This window comes from Alligator mississippiensis, chromosome 2 (assembly GCF_030867095.1).
Source record: "Alligator mississippiensis isolate rAllMis1 chromosome 2, rAllMis1, whole genome shotgun sequence".
NCBI lineage: Eukaryota > Metazoa > Chordata > Crocodylia > Alligatoridae > Alligator > Alligator mississippiensis.
In genome coordinates, this window is record NC_081825.1 from 155804420 (window position 1) to 155828059 (window position 23640).

General features: G+C 41.7%; 1 protein-coding gene across 5 annotated transcripts in view; it reads left to right on the top strand.

Annotated features, from left to right (window-relative positions):
* Nucleotides 1–23640, top strand: part of GRID2 (glutamate ionotropic receptor delta type subunit 2) — a 1388363-nt gene that overhangs the window by 1049771 nt on the left and 314952 nt on the right. For all 5 annotated transcript variants that reach the window (XM_019488092.2, XM_019488089.2, XM_019488090.2 and 2 more), the window contains one exon: nucleotides 14118–14219. In XM_019488092.2, coding sequence (XP_019343637.1) covers nucleotides 14118–14219 — 102 coding nt within the window. The remainder of the gene's footprint in view (nucleotides 1–14117; nucleotides 14220–23640) is intronic.

Below are 23640 nucleotides of genomic sequence, written 5' to 3' on the forward strand. Positions count from 1 at the left end.
CATGGTATTTCTGGTTTCTCTGAGCCCCCATGTCCCAGGGCAAAGAAGCCTGTGCTGCCACGCCCCCATGGCCCAGGGGCATAACAGGCTGCATGGGTCTGTGCAGGGCCTGCCTCCCTGTCCTATTGGGCCTGCAGGGCCCGTGGAAGTTGCAGCAATGCAGCGGGAGGGGCAGAGGGACGCTCCAGACACCACAAGAGAAGCGGCAGCCAGGGCCGCTCAATTAACTGGCATATTTTGTTATCCGTCATCCCCCATTCCCAGGGGATGCTGGATAACAGAGATTTTACTGTACTTGTAAATACTAGTACATGGTAGTATTTACTACTATTTTTAACTCCACAGCACCACATGTGTAGATGCTGACGGGGCTGGCTGGGGCATGAAGGTGCTTCATTGTGGTGGCTGCCTGCTGGCTAGCCCCTCACTGGAGCACCCTCATGTGCAAGCCAGCCTCTCTACAGCATGTTGAGCTAGGTCAGAGCAGCCCTGGGCTGGTAGCCTGAGCTCTGGGGCCTCTTACAAGCCAGGGCTGCTCCGATCCAGCTCAATGAACTGAGGTCCCATGTGTACATGTAAACAAGGAGCCCGGGAGCAATAAACTCCATGCCAGATTTTACGACTTCATGCTAATAGCACATGTAGACATGCCTTGTGTAGACTTTGGCAAATTGCTTAATCTTTCAATGTTTATTTTCTCATCAGTGAAATAGGGTTATAAAGCTTACCAGTGGCACAAATAACATGATAATGTCTGCCACTCTTTTGTAATTCAGTGTAATTAACATGTCCATGTACATTGAACGATATAGCCACTTGCATTTCCCTGTGCAACCTTGAAAGAGGGTCGGCTTGACTCTCAGCAAGGTCTGACAGTTATGCCATCTTTTCTTAACAGGTTGCTATCCTAATGTGAGGCTAGCTGCACCTCTGATCCTATCTCTAGCTTATCTAATTATCTCCCTTCAGAAGTGAGACCTTGGGCCTTTACTTCTTTGGGATCATGTGACTCTGCCACTCTGGTTCTGAGCTATGGCACCCTGTGAATAAATTGTGCTTATTCTTAACATATCATACTAAGTTTGAATACCTGTGGTTATTCTCACTGGGAATTATGACCAGTAGTAAATAGTTATCCGTTTAAATCACGTTATTTTTAATATGAACAATAGGAGAAAGGTGGAGCATATAAGTGGGTTTTAAAAAAAAACGAAATAGTCTCTATACATGTTAGTTTTGGACAATGACAGTTTCACATCATCATCAGTAATAGATTGTGCAGATTATAACCAAATTATACCTTTACTGATGCTCAGGCAAGACTACTATATTTAGTGGGCTTGCACAGGTGTATTAATCAGAAAGCAATAGCAACACCCATGTCACTTAGGGACTTCATTATTTTGTGGAATCTTTCTTACTTGTGATGGTATGAAGAAAGGAAAGAACTTCGTTTTTCTCAGTGCTCATTGTGAATTGCAGGGCTAGTTTTTAGTTTTGGCCATTAACAGCTGTAGTAATCCCATTACCATTGTAACATTTCAATCAGGGAACTTGCTAAACCAGACAAGCCATAGGGTGTTACTAATACTAAGAACACTGTAACTCAGTAATTTTGACACAGATAAAAGAGAGAGAATCCCTTTATGAAGAATCCTATACAGAGCCTTGAGCCAGCCCTCAAACTTAACAGATTTCAGGATGTTTCTAGTTCTGTTTCTCCTGATTATCTATTTCCACAGCATTCTTCAATATAAATATGAATTTGGGAAAAGCCACTTCCTGTTATGACCAAGCTCTGTGGGCCCAAAGAAATAAGGTATGATTCCCCAATCCCACTCTGGCCCTCTTGGTTCTCTGCTACCCATCATTATCCAGATGCAAAGAATCTGTCAAAGCATCCAGAAAGGTTGGGGTGACAGATATCGGCCTGAGAGAAGGAAGGTCTATTTGCAACAGGTCTCTCTGTTCATGAATCTTACAGAAACCAGCCAAGCCATTGCTTGGTACTCCAGTTAACAGCTACTCTGTTGCAGTAAAAGTTTTTATTTTATCAGATTATTCCTTCACCATAAGTTCTATCTCTGAACAAAGTTGCACTATACTGAAAGGAAAAAAATGGTTTCTTTACTTCCAGTCCATAGAAAATATATGACCCAATTTATTGCTTGTAATATCTGGTCTACATTGCACTGAAAATGGGTGGCACTCTATCCACCCACTCTGCAGTTGTATGTTATGCCGGGATAATATTTCTTAATGGGCCAGTGACAAAGTGCTGCAGCAGTTTACTAGCCAGTATCATTCTGGTAAGCTTATGTCACATCCAACTTAGCAAACTTCTTTTTTCTGCTAAGATTGAAGGTAAATTCTGAGTTTTAGGAACAAGCTATTGATCTCTGTATATGCAAAGATTGTTTTAATCTCTACATTTTCTAGTTGTGTCGTGGGAATATGGAGGACCAACAGAAAGTGGTTTATCATCTGGCATTGCTGCTAGATGCTTTGTCACATTGGCTTCTCTGTAGTGGAGAACTTAAAACAATATAAGGGTTAGAACTGGGTTGGTTTCTCCCAGTTATGGAAAGTTTCTGTTCTTAAGGCAATCTTACAGTATATCCGCCCCCTGCTAGATTTTTTTTTTTAATGTGCATGTCATGTGACATGAAATACTAGCTCTCAAACAGCAAAAATAAGCTTGCCTGTTTTTTTTCCCCTACTGCTTTTATGATGCTCTCTATGCAGCAGGTTCTTAGCCATTATGAATGGGAACCAAGCTGTGCTACTATGATAGGAAATGCCTGAAGGTAGTCAATTTTTCCTCATTTCCATGTTCAAATCAAGCCTGAAAGGTCTTGTGATCTACACAATGAGGAGTGTAAAGTTGGTAGGATGTAACACAAATGTGAGCAGATGCTAGACAGGTGCAGGATGTCGTAGTATACACTTTTCTTGCCTATTCACTCCTGCCTTTCTTCAACTCAGCCTACTAAGGGAGTTTCAGACAGGAGGGCAGTGAACATATGAGGTTATAAGTGTGCTCCTCAACAGGTGCAAAATGTGCTTCATGATACATGCCCCTCTGGCTTTTGGGAAGAATTAAATTGATGACAGTGTAGCAGTGCCTTATTTAACTGAAAACAGAGTTATCCAGCACTCTCCATCTTATTCACCTTTTGCTTTGTTCTGACTCCTATAACAGTGCCTCTGCACTGTCTCAAATCAGACCTTTCCCAGGCTGAACACAAGCATTTGCTTTAAAAATAATATGCTGCCTTTTAAAGATATTTTAGAATATTGTCTAAGTAACTTTGAATATGAGAACATTTCCCATCCATTTTTCACTATCGTTGCTTTATTATCTTAACACACATTGTGGAGCATGTGCAGAGCTTTCCTGTTATGTAAGTCCTTTGATCACAGTGGGTGTGTCTAAACATGAATATTAATGTGACACAATAAACTCAGGCACAATTCACACCGTAGTTTATTGCTCCTGGGTGCAGCATTTACATGCATGCTCGGGACAATGGTACATTGAGATGGGGTGATGCAGCGCCAGCTGGCAGGGAGCCTGGAGTTGTGGGGGGTCATTCTGCGAAGCCTGGGGTTGCTACAGCCTGGCTCAGTGTCCTGTGGAGGGGCTGACTGGGGCACTAGTCAGCAGGTAGCCCCCACACTGAAGCACCCTTGTACCCCAGCGAGCCCTGTCAGTGTCTACATGTGCGTGGCAGCAGCATAAATAATAGGGCTGTGCAAGGCTTTGGACAGAGCTTCAGATCCGGAGAAGCTTCAGATGCTTTGGCATCTGAAGCAGCATGTCCGGATCAAAGCGCTGACTTCTTTAGACTTTCCGAAGCAGTTTGGAGCTTCCGAAGAGCTTCGGAAAAACTTCGGAACCGCTTCGGAGATCTGGCCATAGGGTATAATGGGGAAACAATAAAATATCTATAACTTTGTTGTTTTTTTCTGATTCAGATGAAATTCACAGAGATTGTAGTCTCTGCTGAGGGCATGAAGTCTGCCAAGTTTCAAGAAGATTAGTGCATGGGTTCAGGAGGCATTGTACCCCAAATTCTTGAAAGCAAAACTGATGTCACGTGTATATGTTACACCACAGGGGGGTGAAAACTGCAGGCATGGTAGCCCCTGGTGAGACCACAAAACCTGCCAAGTTTCAAGAAGATTGGTGCAAGGGGTTTGGGGGAGCTACACCTCAAGCTGTGGACAAGCAAAACTCGTGACATGGGTGACCCTGTGTGTGTTAAGGCACAGCAGGGTGAAAGCTGCAGGGATGGTAGCCCCTGCTGAGGCCACAATGCCTGCTAGCTGTCAAGGAGATTGGTGCAGTGGTTCTGGCTTTTGGGTCCCTGCATCTCTGTCCGCTGACAGGCAAAACTCGTGACATGGGTGCTTGTGCAACTGTCTTGGGCACCAGAGGGGGGGGGGGGGCTACTGCAGTCCTGGCTGCTAAGCTACTGTGTTACCAGTTACCAATCAATCATGATTCACTCAGGGACCAGCTCAATACACAGTACCTAGCTAATGTAACCAGTTCATTACCATCAATTAACACCTACAAAAGCAGAAACTAAGGAGAGGAAATAATCAATACAGACAGTCAACTGCCCCAAGACAGAGACAGTCAGTTGCACAAGCACCCATGTCATGAGTTTTGTCCATCAGCAGCTAGGAGTGCAGGGCCCCAGAACCTCCCTGCACCTATCTCCTTGAAAGCTGGCAGGGTTTGTGGCCACAGCAGGGGCCACCATCCCTGCAGCTTTCACCCTGCTGCGCCTTAACACACGCAGGGTCACCCATGTCACACATTTTACTTGCCTGCAGCTTAAGGTGCAGTTCCTTTTTGGCCTCACCAGGAGCTACAACCCCTGCAGTTTTCAGCCCCCTATGGTGTAATACATAGATGTGACAGGATGTGCCTTCAAGGATTTGGTGTGTGGTTCCCCCAAAACCCCTGCACCGATCTTCTTGAAACTTGACAAGCTTTGTGGCCTCACTACAGGCTACCACCCCTGCAAGTTTTGTCCAAATCAGGCAAAAAACAACAAAATTATAGATATTTCATTAATTCCCCATTATACCCTATGGCCGGATCTCTGACGTGGCTCTGAAGCTTCGAAGCAGCTTTGGCCAGATTGAAGCAGAAACCCGGCTCGGAGCTCTGGATCGGATCCCTGGCATCCATCTAAAGCTGGATTGGAATGCTGCCGACTCACGCAGGCCTAGTAAATAATTCTGCTGCACGACAGTATTTGTGCCTGGCAATACCAACCTATGGCAAAGTTAATTTCTTTACTCCAGCCCAATAGCTCCACACACATAGACCAGTGATGCTTTACTGCAGAGCTAATTAAGCAATTCTGCAGTAACTATCTCATGTAGATGAGCCCACTTTGTTTCTTTCAAGCACCAAGAAAAACAGGTTGGCAGTTTGACTCAAAGCACCTTTTAATAGCCAGACAAACAAAGTATTGCATCTTCCTTTGTGCACATGTAGGTAATACCTGTTTAAAAACTGTTCTCCTTTCAGAGAATATTGGAGTTTCACTTTGTTTCCTGTATGCTGTCTTAACTATTTTATCCACCCAAGAAAATAAAGGTCATAAAGACTCATTCCACACAGGAAAGACACTAAATCTGGATTCTTTACTTTGCAGTTACATTTGTGAAGTCTTCTATCTGCAGAAAAATGCCATATTATTTCTTGTCCCATTTCTTACATTTGTGGCAGTGTAGTGTAGAAACACCCTAAATAGTTTGGGTACTGGTATCAGTCAAGCAGTGCCAGCACAGAGTTCAGCAGAAGCTAATTTACCTTGTCTAAAGGATTCACTTATCTGATTTGCTTAGATAGCTTTATACAAAACCTATCCTATGTGTTCAGTGGTTTTTGAGTGGAATTTTGCTGTTTCAATTTGCTCTTGAGTATTATATTTCTGATTTTATTTTTAAAGTTGTTTCCCTAGATTTTTGAGCTCTTCAGCAGAGCAAACAGTTCATGATGCTATTCCACTTTATCAAACCCATTTGGAAAATTCAAATCCCCAAAAGGTACCTTATTAGGCAGAGTGGAAAGTAGAAAGTCTATTGAAGAATATTCTCCTATTCTGAGAGAATTGATGAGAAGCTGAAATGTGCATTGTAGATGTCATTGTCTCCTGCAGAGACGGTTCTTGCAGAACCTACTGAAAAACAGTACTTTTCATTGTTTGTCACTGATCACCTTTGATCAAAGCTTTTGCAATGATACAACAATCCTATACATTTGTGATCAATTGTGAGATGAATGTAATAACTTTGTCTGGATGTTGTTCCTCTTTGATTTCAAAAAGATATAGTAGTGCCACAGCATGAAATGAGTAAAGTTCAGATATAAAACCTGATTTTCATCAGAATGTAAATGTTTTTGGTTAATAGACATCTTTGTAAACTGTTAAAAGTTTTAATGAGATCAGAGCCAAGCATTTGCAATTAAAAATCAAAGTGACTGTATTTAAATTTTCTACAAATATGAATTTATTTCACGCTATCAAGATCCCATACAAATATGCAAAACTCAGTCAGCTCATTTTCCTTGTACAATGACTCAGTGTATGTGATATTTACAAATCTTATTAGGGCTAGAAGTAGGGTGCTTGCTTGCAGCCAAGGTTTTCTGGGAATAAAATATTACAATGTTTTGAGAAAGATATAGCTGATTTTCTTTTGGTTTGATTTTGCTGTTCCTTGATCTAATAACCAGGTGATAACATGAACCCAAATGTAATGTCAATGTGAACTCACTAACAGCAGACTTGCTAGCTGTCATTCATCTTCTTTCTCTTCATACCACTTCTTGTTTCACTATTGTGTATTCTGGGTGCTGCATCCCAGATTACCTATCATACAAAACCCAGGACACTGCCTGACTTTATAAAAAAGTAAATGTTTTTCCTCTTTAAGCTGTTAGGGGCTGTAACAGGGAGCATAGGACTCCTGTTACTTTAAAGGGAAAAACTGTTGAAGATAAAGCTCAGGCAGTGGAGCAGAGGCTAGCTGCAAGAGGGTAGACAGAAGAGAAATTCTGCCTATGCACACTAAGAAAAGAGTAACACTACAGCCAGTGGATTCCTAAACTGTTTTCTATACTGGCTGCAGGAGTTACTCTTTTCTTAATATAAGAAAATAGAATGAGCTGGATGAAAGAGAATAGACAGCTAGAAACCTAAAGGGCGGGAGGGCCTATTGCAGAGCTAGCTATTGTGCAATAGGTTAGTAGGACAGAGCCTAGCTTAGGCAACACAGGGCTGCTAGAGCAGCACCTGTGAATTGCCACAGAGACCAGTCAGCAGGCCCTGATGAGAAACCCCAGGGAAGTGGATAGGGAGGCAATCTGATCCTGAAGACAACAGAGGAAAGAACTCCAGAGCAGAAGGGATTCAGAGGAGCTCCTGTAGGATACTTGTGCTACCCTAGGATGCACGGAATTTGGCTCAAGGTAGGAGGAAAGTTTTGTGAATCAGCCAAAGGGCTGAGGTCTGGGGTTTTAGGCCCAGTGAGGAATTTATATTATGGCCAAAGGACTTATTTCTTAGTTGCATTTAAACTGGTGGGCTGGATGGGATTAAGAAGGGAGGATAGGAAGTCTCAGAGTACCAAGAAGGCATGTCAGGCTGGAGCTTGCCTGGACAGGGTGCAAGTTATAGCACAGACCCAGAGGGCAAGAATCAGGGCCAGGGGCCCAGCCAGTGAGCAAGAGAAAGAAAGACAGAGACAGGGCCAAGATTGATGTAAGGGACTTAGAACTCCATTAAGTTATGAGATGAGATAGGGGTCAAGTGCCCCCTGAATCAATGGATTGCTAACACTTGCAAGGCATGGGTATGCCTGTAGGGGAGGTGGATATTCCGTATGGCAATCGGTGCCCTGGGAGCATGTATGGGCCAGGAGGGCCAATTCAGTGGGAAGACAAGATTAAGGCTAGTGGAGTTCCAGAAGGGGATCCATTGAATCATAGAATCATAGGGATGGAAGAGACCCTGAAGGATCATCAGATCCAGACCCTGCATGAGCAAGAAAGACATCTGGGGTCAGATGACCCCAGCCAGGTGACCGTCCAGTCTTTTCTTGAAGACCTCTAGGGTAGATGATTGCACCACCTCTGGGAGAAGCTTGTTCCATAGTCTGGACACCCTAGTTGTAAAGACATTTTTCCTGATATTCAGCCTGAAACTATCTTCCAGGAGTTTGTGGCCGTTGTTTCTAGTTTTCCCCCAGGGCACCAGACCTTCTCTGGACCCTCTTGAGCTTTAGTATGTCTCTGTTGAAGTGCAGTGCTCAGAACTGGATGCAACACTCCAGCTGTGGCTGCACCAATGTTGAGTAAAGTGGGAGAATCACTTCTTTGGAATTACTGGAGATGCAGCAATTGATGCATGCCAGAGTTTTATTGGCCCTAGCAGCTACCGTGTCACGTTGTCAGCTTATATTCATGCTGGTGTCTATTGTTACCCCCAGATCCCTTTCATTTGTAGTGCTGGTCAGGTTAGCGATGCCCAGCCTATAGGTGCATTGGGGGTTCTTCCTTTCCAGATGCAGCACTTTGCATTTCTCTATGTTGAACCTCATCTCTTTCCATTCTGCCCAACATACCAGCCTGTCCAGGTCTGCTTGTATCTGCAGCCTATCTGCAGGTGTGTCTGCACAACCCCATATCTTGGTGTCATCCTCAAACTTGGCCAATGGGCTTTTTACCCCCTCATCCAGGTCAGTGAAATCCATTGACAAGAAGACAGACCAATCCTCACTCAGGCCCTGAGGAAGCCTCCCATTCTAGAATTAACCAAGTACATCAAGGCATGGCAGGTGAGAAAAAAGGGGACGGATCCAAGAACCAGACCAGAGCTCAGCAGGTTCAATAAGACCATCAGGGGTGTCACAACCACCCCTGGAGTTTTGCACCTGTTACAGGGGCCTTTCTTACAACTCTTGACTGAACACCCCCTCTCCCTGCACCTTCTTATACAAGTGTTTATGAGCTCCCACTTTGATTTTCAGGATGTGGCCAGGGAAAAAGTGGTTGCCATTCCTAAAAGGTCATTTCATCATTTAGGGAATACCAGAGAAGAGGGATGTCCTGATTGTTTGTTCTTTTCCTATACCATAAGTAATGGTGCTAAAAGCAAGAGAGCCAAAGTCATATCTTTGGTCCAAATAATTTTGTTATGTGGGAGGGGTGGAGGAGATGAGGGTATTTCCTGGAGAATAGACTTATCTGAGAGAAAGGAAGAAGCTAGGTATAAAGAGAGCTTTGAAAGATAATCAACTCTTCTTTTTCTACATTTGGCCTTCCAAAAACAAGGTACATGCTTTATTTGCAGGCACATTGTATTCCAGAAAATATAATATGTGGGTGCTGAAGAAAGTGATGTTAATGAATCAGTAGGTAATGGCTTTCTTCTGAATTGGTAAAGGAATAGTTCCTTAGTATGAATGTAGGGGGTTCTGTGCTACCACAAATGTCATCTTTTGCTGACATCAAGAAACTTAGGTCTTACCATTTTGACCTTTAAAATCTGAAGAAACACCACGTGAAAGGAGGGATGTTAGTCATGATGTTCTGACTAAATTCCAGTAATGGATGTGATGCTGGTATATTCTCCAGCAACTTCTAACCTTGCTTTTTACCCTCAACTGTTGTTGTGCATGCTATATTTAATCTCAGAGATGGCTGTATTACAGTGCTGTATGTAATACTTACATAGTTTCTTAAATTAATTTAAGTTTTTAGGCAGGAAAAATTCTTTGCCTGCCTATATCCTTAGACCAACATGGCTACAACCAAAAACCCAGCAATATTTAAGTTTTTAGAACACTAAAGCATATTTTGGGGTTGGAGGCACTAACTAAAAATAAACCGTTATAATTAATGTCAGAGTGATTGGGTCTATTTTTTGTATTTATTTATTTATGATAGTCCCTGTGTAATTAAACAAGGCATACCTGAATGTGAGAGTTATCAGCCTACTTCTGCTCCATGCCAAGAGAGGCTTAGTGTCCCTAAGACTATTTAATGGAGTTCACCGTATTCATAAGTAATACTTATATTCTGTATCCAGCCCTGGGAGTAGGAGACAAAAGGTGCAGGACTTTGAGGCTCTTTTGTGAGACTATTTAACATTTAATAGTGTTCCAAGTTCCATATTGATCAGTATCCTAAAATTGTAACTTATCTAAACAGATTCACAATCACAAGCTTTCCACAGTGAAAAACTCAGAAGCAAGAACCATGGCTGATGAATAAATAGTCTCTGAGAGGAAGAGTAATCATCATTGCAGTCAGCAAAATAAAAGAAACAAGCCAGTTTTAATAACCAGAGTAGAGAAGAGAAGGTGCTATGTTACAAGGCTCTTGATTTGAAAAGAAACTGTAAATCAGGTATCAAAGGAAGTGGAATATTGACAAGTTTAAAAACCTTCATCATTCTCCCTGTGTACCAGAGTGACTATTGTAAAGAAAAATGAAAGAAACCTCATAAATTCTTCTGCAGATGCAAAAGAAGAATACACTGTTCACTGTATCACCCATATATTTGAATCTGCTGTTATTATATAAATCAACACCAAATTAACATATTACTTTATTACTTAATAAAGCATTAAATTATGCTATCATTTCAACTATCAAATAAAATGTGAACAGGACTGAAAAAAAGCACATACAAGTAATAGATGTTCTATTAAATTGGTGGTGCCAGAAGCACTGCTGAAGGAAAATCTCAGCAGCATGGACAGAAGATGGTATTATATTTTACTGTTTCAGAAGCGGGTATGTTGTATCTTGCTACAATGACACATTCAAATTGTTGTCAATATAAGTTGATTAATTTTCACGCTGTTTGAGTAAGCAACTCCATACCTGAAATCAATTACATTTATTGGCAATGGACTGTGCATTTATCTTGAGCATGGCTATGCTGTATGAAAGGACTAATTGAATTGAAAATTAAATTATCATAATTGAAAACAAAATATACCTTTGTAATAGGAATATTAGACCTACAATAAACTTGCCATACTTAATTCTGTGGTGTTGCTTAATAAATCCTAGAAAAGATTGGGCTGGAAATATAATTATATAAAAATGTACACATTAATGAACATAATTAAAAATGGACTTTTGCTGACCTCAAAAGGGAACAAAGACTCTACACAAACTTCATGCAGTCTCACATTTGGCAAGAACAGTACAATAACTATAGTAATTAGATTTTCAATACATTTGGATATGCTAATTGGATCTAAGTTCTAAGTAGTTTCTTTATGTAATTAAGAATGACATATCGCTAAATGAATTTAATGTGCTTTTACAGCTGAGCCTAGCACTTAGCACTATTTCCCATCATTTTTTAATGTAGAAATGTAGGCTTTATCAAGTACTTTGCTTTACTTGTTCAAAAGGTAACAGTAATTTATCTTACAACAAAATGTGTACATCTGTATAAATATTTTTAATTAAACCCATTAATTGTGCTGTCAGTAATAACATGATTTAGCAAGTATGTGTTTCCAGTTCAGTCTGATTGTTGGACATTCCTTACTATCACAGTAGTGATATTGAAAAACAGTAAATACACAAGATGCAACAGAATAGTCAAGGTATGTTAATATAAATAATCATATAAACAACTAAGTTTTAAGAGAGAGCAGGAGCAGCTCACCTGCACTCCTGAGCTGTATCTGGACTGCAGGTCTCCTTGTGGGGTAGATCTGAACTACAAAGAGCCTCCTAACACACATCCAGACCTGGTGGCAAGGTGAGGGTGAGTAGCGGTGCAGGAATTAACACAGTCCTCACTCGCACCCCACTACCACCATGTGTGCCTATTGGGGCTTCATTCCCAGGAATTCAGGAGCAGGCCCTGACCCACTTGCCCTGCCCCCAAATTCCAGGCCCTTCAGGTAGCTCTTTGGGTTGGGTGAAGTGACTCTATGGGCTGGAGCTAACCCTTGATTTTGATCCATCTCTAACTATATTATATAGCTTTTTGTCTGTTTGTTTTGTTGGTTTACTTAACTACTGGCAAAACAAGTAATTCCTGATTTCCTAACAAGATACACATTGGGTTCTTCACTTTTCATTTTCATGGGACTCTCTCTTTGCTTCTCCCTCCAAAAGCCACAACTGTTAAGAGGTCAATGTTGCTTCTGAATTTAAAGTTTTCTCCATTTGAATAATATGTATATTTAGGGTGACATGTTAAAACTTCTCAGCATTGCTTCAGCTAGACTCCTACTGTAATCAGTTATTCTCATAGCTTCAGTAGCAGCAGAGTTGGGTTAGTGCTAAGCATTTTTTAAAATTCCATCCTTTGTCCATAAGAGTATAAAAAGACATTACTCCAAAGATACTAACTAGATTTCTTCTCAAAGAATAGAATAAGATTAAGCTGTCTTCCAGCCAACAACGGATTTTGATCCTTAAAGGTACCAGTCTTTAAGAAAATGTCTAGACAATTTGCTTAAAGGAAAATACTTAAAGCTTTTCCTCAAAGCCTATATGATCGAGCATGATATTTTAAATTCTACCATTTCACTTAATAACTTTTATATCATGGTCTGTGTGTGTATGTATATAAAAATATAAGAGTGTGTATATCTATAATAACATTGTTGTAACTCTATAAGTTACCTTAACATTTCTATAGAAATTCTATCATACTGTAGAATTGTATAGGATCATGGAAAAGATACAACTGTCCAGTCAATTCTATTGAACTTTCCCATAAGGGTTTGTTATACAAAGAACAGTTTCTGGCCTATTAATTTCTTTGCTGACAGTCAACAGGCGCACTCTTTGAAACTGCCTGGCCATTGAAGCTTGTTCTAGTGCTTTGCCATTCTAGGGCTTCATTTTTTAATTTACAATGTCACATTTACAATTAATTTACAATGTCACAGACTTTATAGTGCTGTCCCCAGTAGATTATGGATTGACTTCTTTGAGGGGAAGTCTCATTAAACACCCTCTAGAGTAACTGTTACTGATGACCAGGTTAAGCCAGTGATTTTTAGCACTAACTCAGTTCTAGTGCATTGAAATGACTCCTAGGAGATTCTTCAGTGTATTTAGGCTCTTATTCAAAGTCCCCTGAAGCCATTTAGAGCATGTCCATAGGGATGTGGATTGGATTTTGGTAATCTTGGTACATAATACTTCAAAAGAAAGCAGCACTCCAAAAAATCTTACAGGAATGCTAACAAACGAGTATACTTATTTTTCTAAAAGGGGATGAGGCACAGATACTTTGTGCATGAGAAACACACCTGTCATTATCTAGGAATGAAAGCCAATGATGCTTTCTGACAAATAAATTATAGATGAATACCTTTTGTGAAGTAAGATTAAAAAAGCAGTTAATCTTTGCAATACCCTAGGAAAAGCCTCTATCCATAACAGCCTAATAAATATAGGTAAATATTCTGCAACTAGGTAAATGTAGTGTTTTTTTTCTGCACTATCCATTAAAAATCCTCCAGACACTATAGTTTTTTCCCATCTGCATCTGCTGATTTCTGCCCCCCCGCCACCCCAAATCATTTCTCAATGGGACTGTTAACCTAGCTTAAAATGTCTACATTTATTTCTCATCAAAGTATAAGGTATACTTAAAGATAATGTAACTCCTTTCATCAAAATTTGACTAAGGGAGATGTGCTGTAATAGACACCATGCTGGAATTATGTTAGCCATTATTTTCCCAATTAGTGTATCACTGGAAGTGAGATATAGGTATTGTTACAGCCACCTCACATTTTAAATGCTCGTTGTTAATTCAAAAGTCCTGGCTGAACTCTTATAAAGCAATGAATATTCCCCACAACCCAGGATGCTGTCATACATTGTGCATTGGTATTTAAAAGCACAAACTGATATCTCTAATTGCTTCATTTGCAATTCAAAAAGGAATCTGTGCACAAACCCCTCTAACTTTCCATCCCATTGATTCCAGAAGGTGCTCTGTTTGTGTGGCATGCCCCCATTTCAAGCTCCATAAGAGGAATGACTGGCAAAATTTTATGGGCAATGAGGTGACAAATTCTATTTTATTTTTCAGCTTGGCTGCTGGAATCCTGTCACAGGTCTGAATGGGTCACTAACAGACAGAAAGTTGGAGAATAACATGCGTGGGGTGGTTCTGCGTGTGGTGACTGTGCTGGTAAGCAGAGATCATGACCATTTTCCATTTAGAGGAATACTACTTTTCTCCCTCTTGTTCTCCACTAATAGGTTATTGACTAAGAGCAACTAAAAAGGATTTTGAAAAAAAAATTACAGAGTTTAACCAAGAATGCAAAACATAGTGAACTCTTGTAGAGTCAAGTTTCAATGGGGAATTTTCCACAAAATAATTGTTACCAATAAAGTTCATTTCAAATTGGGAATTAAACACCTTATAAGCTATTCTTTTATAGGCTCTTAATAAATTAGGCAGTCCAGCTGCACTAACTCAGGAAGGCAACACTAAGTAGCCTGCTAGTTACAATTTCCTAGCTAAAACTAAACGGTACATAAGAAGTAGCTGCCTTCCAGCTACTGTGCCAAACTGAATGCAGTCTGATGCAAATTGCTGTGCTCAGAAATTATTAAAGATTAGCTTAGGGTGAGTTATGTTAGTATGTGAAATAACATAGTTTTTAGGGCCAAAATCTCCCTTGCTTTATGTCCATCTGGCATCGCACTGCTGGAATAAAGCCTCTTTGTTGATCAAGTGAGGGTCATACCAGAATCAGAGGAAACATTGGTGATAGAGAGCCAGCATAAAGATTTCTGTGCTGTTCTTCCCACTGGCTTCTCAAGTTAAGGGGTTGGCCTGGGGAAAGAAACTTTGATAAGGCTTCTGCAAGGGATGTATCAGTCTCTTGGGCCATTCACAGTGGTGGTACTGGCTCATCCCAGTCTATCCAGTATGGGGAAGTAGAAAGACTGCTTTAAGCTACCTTCATACTCAAATCTTGCTTAAGAGTTGTCCATGGCCAACATGGATTGGCAGAAGCTAAGGTAGAGTTGGACCTTACAGACAAATTAAATCAGAAATATATAGCATAAACTTTCATGAGCCTGAGCTCACTTCATCAGATGCTGTCATCTGAAGAAGAATCATCTGGATATTCAGAACCAGTTTCACTCATTAGGTGCCTAAGTGTAACTCCACCCTGCTCAAGTCCCTAAAAGATAATTAACTTGACAGGTTCAGGGGTCTCCCTTCTCTTGCTGCATTTTATCACTTGTTTCTATTGTGGTTTCTATTGTCCTCCTTACAAAGGAAAAGACTTATCTAGGCTTAGGACTGATATCAGAGGAGTAGGGCCTCAGTTAACACACACATTTCCTTCCCTGTTGTTCTTTGTTTGGGTCTTACCCTGTGGCAGTTTAAAATATAGCTTTCTAGAAGTCACTGTCAATATTGTAGTTCAGCCTGCTTTTACTGTTGTCTATCTTGTTTGAGAAAATTGTACTTCTTACCTGTTGCTTTTTTTGGTAATAGAATAAATAACTATGAAGAGACAAAACTGTATTTACTTTATTATTGTTATTATTATTATTATTATTGTCATTATTATTATTATTCTTTAATGCTACAGTATAACCTCAAGAATCCGGCATGCTCGGGTCCGAGCACCAGTTGAAATGTGAAAATTCTGGATTTTTTAAACCAGATCCGGCTGATCCCGGAGTGGTGGGAGGGGGAGGGTAGTGGTGGCTGTTTCCAGAGCAGTGGCTGCACGCAAAGCGGCGGTGCAGGGTGGTGGATGGCGGCAGCAACCGCCACATGCAAGCTTCTCCTTCCGCTGCTCCGGGACTGGCCGCCACAAGTCCCTAGTGGAGTGTAGTTTTAAAAAGTGCCAGATTTTTGATAATTCTGGATTGTTGATATCCGGATTTATGAGGTTATATTGTACTTGGATGGTCATCAAAATAGCATCACAACAGCAATGTCTGGCCTTTGTACTTTGCTTGATACAAATTTTAAATTGAATCAGTATAATTTTCTTGCAATAGAAGTGTTCAGTGAATGTCCTCTATCAAAAAAATTCAAATTAGTATCCTGGATCCCCTGGTCCTCGCACCCAACACTACCCGCTCGCTGCAAGCTTCTGTAATGTTATTTTTGGCTATCATTTCGGTTAGTTTGTCAGGGAGCATTCTTCTGTCAAAGAATTGCATTATGAACATTTAGCAACTTAGAAGCTAGTGCATATGCTCACACATAAAATAATTGTTCGTGTTCCTAATTAAGGTGGGATAAAAAAAAAACACTTAAAGTTAAAAAATGCATCACATGGCAAATTTAGTCTCCTTACCACACCCCTCATATACTGGTTGACACTGGAATATAGATGCCAATGGGTTTTCTGGATTTTTTTGTTCATTTGTTTTTAAAGGAATGTGTTTCCAATCATAACTGCAACCAGTGGAAATCCTGTGATATTTAAACTGTGGTTCATGAAAACTCATTTATCTGTTCTGTTGTCAATTGAGCCGCACTTTATAAGAAAAATGTGCACTAGAGGTATATTTATTTTCCTTTTCTATTTAATAATTGGTAAGGCTTAGTGTGGTTAGTCAGAGAGATGGTGGTTCAAGTCTTGCAAAAATGTGATCCACTATTAATTTACGTTCATTTAATTTTACACACCAAATATCAGAAGCCAATATTTTCCAAATAATGTACCTAAAATTAGGCACCTAATGCCTTATTTTGGTGTTCAAAAACAATACACTATATGAAAGAAATGGAAAGAGTTTTTAAAAGCCAGAAAACTGAGGATGAAATGAATACTATAGACAGAATGTACAAGAATGGTAATATTGCTGTTATTACTAATATCAGTTTCTCCAGTCTGCTTTAAATTATCTCTTCCCTGAATAATAATAATAATAAAGGATTTAGTCCCTCTGCTATTAACGTCCTTTAATTTAGAGCCAGGGAAATGTGGTAAATATTAATATTGACAAAAATGAAAGTAAGTAAACCAATTTATTCTACTAAGATTATCTAAGGCAAATTATCATTCAGACAGGGACAGTAGTTCTATGAAATAAAACAAAACAAATATTTTCAGATTCAACTTTCAGGCAAAATATTATATTGTGGAAATCAGTGAAGATCTCTTAGGTGTAATAAAACATCAGTCATCTATAGAAGTGTACCTTCTTGAAGGGGCAGAAGTACAGGTGTGCATTTAACATATGGGATGAAGTATTTGCCTGATTTGACATCAGTGAGTGTTTTGTTGTTAAGATCAGTGGGAACTTCTTGTTGCTTTCTATGCTTCTCTGACATATTTCAAACACAGAGTTTATAAATATCATTAAAAAACATATTTATCTGTGGTTAAGGAACTTAAAGTTCAGACCTGCTAAGTCTTCAGCACCATGGACCTGATCCATCAAAGCAGTAAACTACAGGTTAAACTTAAACACATAAGGGGCATGTCTACACAAGATGCTAAATGCACAGTAGACTAATTCTACTGCATATGAGTGTGTGTGGTAGGGGCAATGCCCCGAGAGAAAACTTACTTGGAAAGGAAAACTCCCAAGCTGGTGGGATGCTACCGAGAACCGGAAGTCTGATAGCAGTGAAACCATGGCGGGGAAAAATGCTGCAGCAGTGAAAGAGGAAAAAAAACAGTAAGCCCAGGAAGAGCTGGAATCAGCTCTAGCCCTGGCATGGACCCGCCTTATGGTGGCATCCCAGCATGGGTTTACCACCTGGCCCTGCAAGGAAGGGATAAAAGCTCTGACAGAATCAGAGCAGGGGAGATCAGAAGTGAGACTTCCAGTGGGGCCAGAAGAGCCCCAAGGAGGAGAGAGCTCCAGGGAGAAGCAGTGGTGACTGCCCCAGGAAGGGGCACCTGGGGTTGAGGCAAGCCCGTGAGAACTAAGGTACTTACCTAAAGCAGAATTGTGGATCCCAGATGCCTTTGGGCTTGATTGGACCACTAGGGACACTAGTTATAGGATAACCTTAAGCAGCATATTAGGTGATCCCCAGGGAGGAGGCCTACGATTATGAACAAGTCAAAATGGCTATATTACATCGCTTAGAACTCACAGCTGAGTACTACCGAATCGGGAAGCTGGACAAGCAGAACTAAGGACGGTCCTAGGGAAGGCGAGACATAACACCTTACTCCCGATAATGAACTTATTTTCCATCAAATGCATGGCACGTAAGAGTCCCTGAAAGCCTTCCAAGGTTAATAATTCAACATTAAGCTGTCCAGTCCCAAAGAGACAGCAAGTCCCAAAAGATCCATAAGAGCCAGACATACTAATAAACACCACAGGAAGCTACAAATTGGAACATTGTCTGGGAACAACCAGGAAGGGGCAACCCTGGAGGCTGATATAAAAATGGAGGTAAATCTAATGCCCCAGGTCGAGTTGTTAGGCCAGACGTTTGTCACAGGCAAGCTGGGCACTATTAGTGTATCAATTTTATCACAGGCCAACTGGGCTGTTTGGTTCAGTTTTGGATTGAGGAGGCAAAGTTGGGAGTGAAGTAAAGGCAAATTTATTATAGCTTACACACACACAACAGTTAACAGAATGATAAATGCTATAAGTAGATAATGCAGTATTAAAGAGCTAATAGTAAATAATAATAACAGATAATAACAACAGATAGATAAATTTTGTCGCAGGCCAACTGGGCACTGTGAGGGTATTAGCCACTGGGCTGTTCAAAACAACAGGGACAGACATGGGTTGGCAACTTATCAATAGTCCCTCAATGCCAGGTACGCATCAAGTGATTTCAGCGAAGTCAGATGTCCCCGATCGACGCTGTCAGCGGGATTACCGGGGACGATCCCCTGATCAGGATCCAATCCTCACTCACACCGGAAGTGCAGGGTCCGGGCATGGAACAGAAATGACCTTTCTGTTCTGTCCTTCCTGCTGGCCACCTGATGCACGTGCTTTTTATACCTAGTCTTATGCTAATCTGTTGGCTTTAGAGCCACTCACAATACTGCCCTGTATCTGTTACCCTATGGGATGAAAGGTGTTAAAAATTATCATAAAAGGTTACTACCTAGGTTCGGGTTTATTCAATAAGCAAATTATAATGCAGCACCTTTAGGCTTGAAATTGACATTGCTCCACCTAAGCCCCAACCTCTTTTAGGTGTTCTTTGAATATGCTTTCTTGGGATGTGCTTTTGGAAGGTGTTGGTTGTGCCAGGCACTTGGATCCAGATTTTTATTGTTAAAGCTGAACCCTGAGCAGAAACCATTAGGTCACCTAATTTTACAGCTACAGCTTTGCCTATGGGGCCCAGTCAGTTCCACAAACAGTTAATTTTATAATTTTGGTTAAACTTATGACAGACAAGTTACATTTGTGTTTTATAAACTTATAAGCTTTATATTAACTAATATTACCTGTTTAGGCAAAATACCAAATGCCTCTAAGAAGCACATATTTATTGCTTATTAATCCCTCTGGTTCTGGCCATCACAGATGTTACACACCATTACTAAAGTATTAGAGGTCCAACAACAGCAACAGCAAGAATGGATGTGGTGAAATTGGACCACCTTCCATGTGCATAAAATGACAAAAGAAGATGATGTGAAGGTGTATATAGAATTATTTGAATGGATGGCATTACAAATGGGGTTGGACTGGCTGCAGTGGGCAACCTACCTAGGGTCCCTAGTTATAGGAAAAGCTCTAGCGGCGTATCAGGCGATCCCCAGAGAAGAGGCCTATGATTATGAGCAAGTCAAAATGACTATATTACATTGCTTAGAACTCACAGCTGAGCATTACCAAATAGGGAAGGCGGACAAGCACAATTAAGAGGGTCCCAGGGAAGGCGAGACATAACACCTTACTCCCGATAACAAACTTCTTTTCTATCAAACACATGGCAGGTGACAGTCCCTGAAAGCCTTCCAAGGTTAATAATTCAACATCAAGCTATCCAGTTCCCAAAGAGATGGCAAGACCTGAAAGATCTACAAGAGCCAGACATACTAGTGAACGCCATGGGAAGTTACAGTATGTCATGGCAAAAGCTGTGCTGATTCACAGTAGACTTAGTAAACTGCATGCTAGTGTCACTCAAAGACTGTGCACCCGCAGTATTGCACAGTAGTGCTGGTTACTGCACATTGAGTTCGTACTTGTTATTACAGGTGCTAAACTTAATACGCCATAACTACAGCTCATTAATGCACGTGTAGATGTGCCCAAGTACTCCAACCAAAGCTATGGAGATGCCTTAAGTCAGCTGTACCCAAACTGTGGGTTGCGACCCCAAATGGGGTCACAACTTCAGTTGTTGGGGTCATGAGATTTCTCAGCCCACAGCAGGGCAAGGGCTGCAATGAGGCTGGACCAGCTCCAGGCAGGAGCCATGTCTACAGCCCAATGGGTAGGACCCAGCACAGGAGGGACCGCCACACTGTCATAGCCGCCAAGGTAAGGTGCAGTGGCACAGAGTTGCACCCCCACTGCTGCTGGGCGAGCAGGGTATACCTCAGCTTGGTGGCCATGGTGCAGCACTCCCTCCCATGCCAGGTCGCACCTGCTCAGCCATGGAGCCCCTAAAAGGAAGTCAGCAGGGCAGGGAGCCCCAGCCCACAGCAGCCAGCCTGCATCATTCCTTCCCCCCATGAGCTCTGCTGCAGCCATGCCTCCCATGGGGGAGGGGACAAGGAGCAGCAACTGGGCTTCACACTTTGCTTGGGCAGCAGCCAGGGCTGAGGCACTGCTGGGGGGAGGGGCAGGGGGCTTTGGGCCCTGGCTCTGGGGGGCATGGGGGGATGCAGGTCAGGAGTGACGGACACTGGCAGGGCCAGAGGGCTGTGGATCAGGAGTGAGGGGCACCTGGTGGGGCTGTGGGTTGGGAGTGAGGGGTCATGCTGAGGAAAAGTTTGGGAAGCACTGCCTTAAGTCCTTTTGGTGTTGTTTTTTTTTCCCCCCTTTAAATTCTGATCTGTGATCTTTTCAACTTTGAATGCCAGGAGCTTTTCGGAACTGGAAAAAAAACAAATTATAAACTAAAAATCAAACATACACAATAATATATTTTAGTTTTATTTTTTTGAAAATATTGTTGTCCTGATTTTGTGTGTATTTCCATCATGTATATAGAGGTCATTGCATGATAGGTCAAAATGAAGTCTTACTCTTATACCCAGTACAAACCGCATATCCACAATACATGGGGAGGAGTATGTGGGTGAGTATGGGCAGTTTGTGGTAGGGTGGGTATGGGGTATGTGAAGGGAGGAGGTGTGTGTGTATGTGTGATGGGGGGTGTGTATATCATTGAGCATGGCTCCCCCCCAGAGGTGCACAGGGATGTGTGTGGGGGAGATGGGGGAGGTTGTGGATGGGTGCAGTGTTTGTGAGGTGTGCGATTGTGTGTGTATGTGGGGGAAGGGTGTGGTTGTGGTAGGGTGTGCCTGGGAGCTCCATGTGCATGCCCCCCTGAGCTGGCCAGCACCCATCCACACCTCAACAGGCCAAAGCCCGCATATCCTACAGTGTTTCCCCACCACTGTCAACAGTGCACAGTCCCTGCCCTACCCCACGCCTGCTCCAGACTCACCCCAGCAGGAGTGGACTAGCTGGAACCCACACCATAGCCCTGATCCCAGGCTGCGCTATGCTATTCTGCACTGCTCACCTGTGGTACATCCTGCCTCCCCGTAGGCACACAACAGGGCTGGGGCAGCTCTGCAGCTGGACTGCCTTTATAAGCAGACCAAGTGGTGGGGCAGCAGCAGCTTCAGTGCTGGCCAGGTAGACACTGTTGCTCAGTGCTGGGGAAAAACAGCCCCTTCCTTTTGCCGTTATCTGGCACTTCCTGCTGGATACCCTGCGGCTCCACCACTGTCATTGCCACCTCCAAGCTGCATTGTGGGGAAGTGGTGGCAGTGCAAAGGTTCCACAGGGCAGCCCAGCATGGGCTCTGGGTGGCTGTAGCCAGAAGTGCCAGTTAGTGGTGAGGAGGAGGGGCTGCTTTTCCCCTGCTCTGAGCAAGGTTCTGCCTGGCCAGCACTGCTGCTGCTGCTGTTTAGTGTGGGCAGATGAATCTGGAGCAGGCACAGGGTGGACTGGATTGGGGCTCTGGCATGGGTCCCCCACTGTTACCATGGGGCTGGGGCCAGCAGCAGTAGCAGATGGAAGAACCTGTCACCACCTGGTCTGCCTAGAAAGGTACTCCCAGCCATGGAGCTGCCCCATCCCTGCTGTGTGTCCAGGGAGTGGCAGGATGTGCCACAGCTAGATGGTGCCTGGGTCTGGTAGGACAGAGGGACCTGCTACGGGCCAGACAAAACTTCTCCATGGGCTAGTTCCAGCGCGTGAGCCATATTTTGCCCACCCCGATATAAAGGAACAGAAATGTACGTGAAATATTAAGCAGGATAAATATCATCTTTAACTTAAGAATCTTTTAAAGTTACTCAGACATACCTAATAACACCTGCCTCATTGTTCTCCCATTTGTGCATGCAGTTTTTATCTCTAAAAAACTAGAAAAAGATGAGGTGATTAGATGTAGATTAAACAATCATAAGTAGAAGATTCTCCTGAGAGATTTCATGAATTAAAAGATTGGATTAAATACTGGAGAACCGTGAGTGAAAGTACATAAATCATCTAGTAAGTACAAAGCATTTATTTTAGGTTTTAAAAAAACCCACACAAAACCAAACCTGTACCCACTGTGTTCTTTTTTTTCATAAAATATTCTGAAAGTTGCAAAAAACCCATTAGAACCAGTGTCCCAAAATTTAAGTTTATCAAAAAGTAGTTCTAGAAGTTTCCCAGCATCTCCAATGATCTGCTAACCTCTACATTAACCAAGTTGGTTGTGACATAATGTATTAATGCCAAGGCAAGCCAACTTGCCTGGATATGACTAGTATGGAAGTTATTCTAAAAATTATAACATTTTTCTGTGGATGTCTTTTGAGTTACATCATGACTCCATTGAGATTGAGAGTCTTCTCTATTGCCTTATATGAAGCATGATTTCACCCTCTGTTTTATTTTGCAGGGGGGCATAATAATGCCAGTATAGTTATGAATCTCTGAATCTCATTTAAACCTGATCAAAATAACTTTCATCATCTTTATGGAACAAAACAGTCCTGTCTGTCTTAAACTGCACAAGTGGTCCATGCCACAAGCTGTGTTCTGTACCCCTCCTCCCTGAAACCTTGCCAGAGTTTGAGCTTACTTTGACAAAATACTTTTGGGTTGCAGAGTTTGACAGATATGCTACATTTGAAATATTTGACACAACTTCAGGCTTGTTTTAAAATATTGGTTGTTTGGAAGTTGCAAGATATAATTGTGTTAATATAATAGTCCCAAAATGTAATCCAGAAACTGCTTGCTAATTTTGGCTTCCCCTCCTTGTTTTCAGTTGCTGTTTTGCATTCACAAATCAGCCAGGATACATTAAGTATTCCTTTTAATATCACTTCAACAAAATAGTTGCTAAACTTATCAAAAATATGTTATTTTCTCAGAAATGAGTTGGGATTTGATTTATGCAATAACAATTAGTATAGGAGGTGACCACACCATAATGTCTCTAAAAA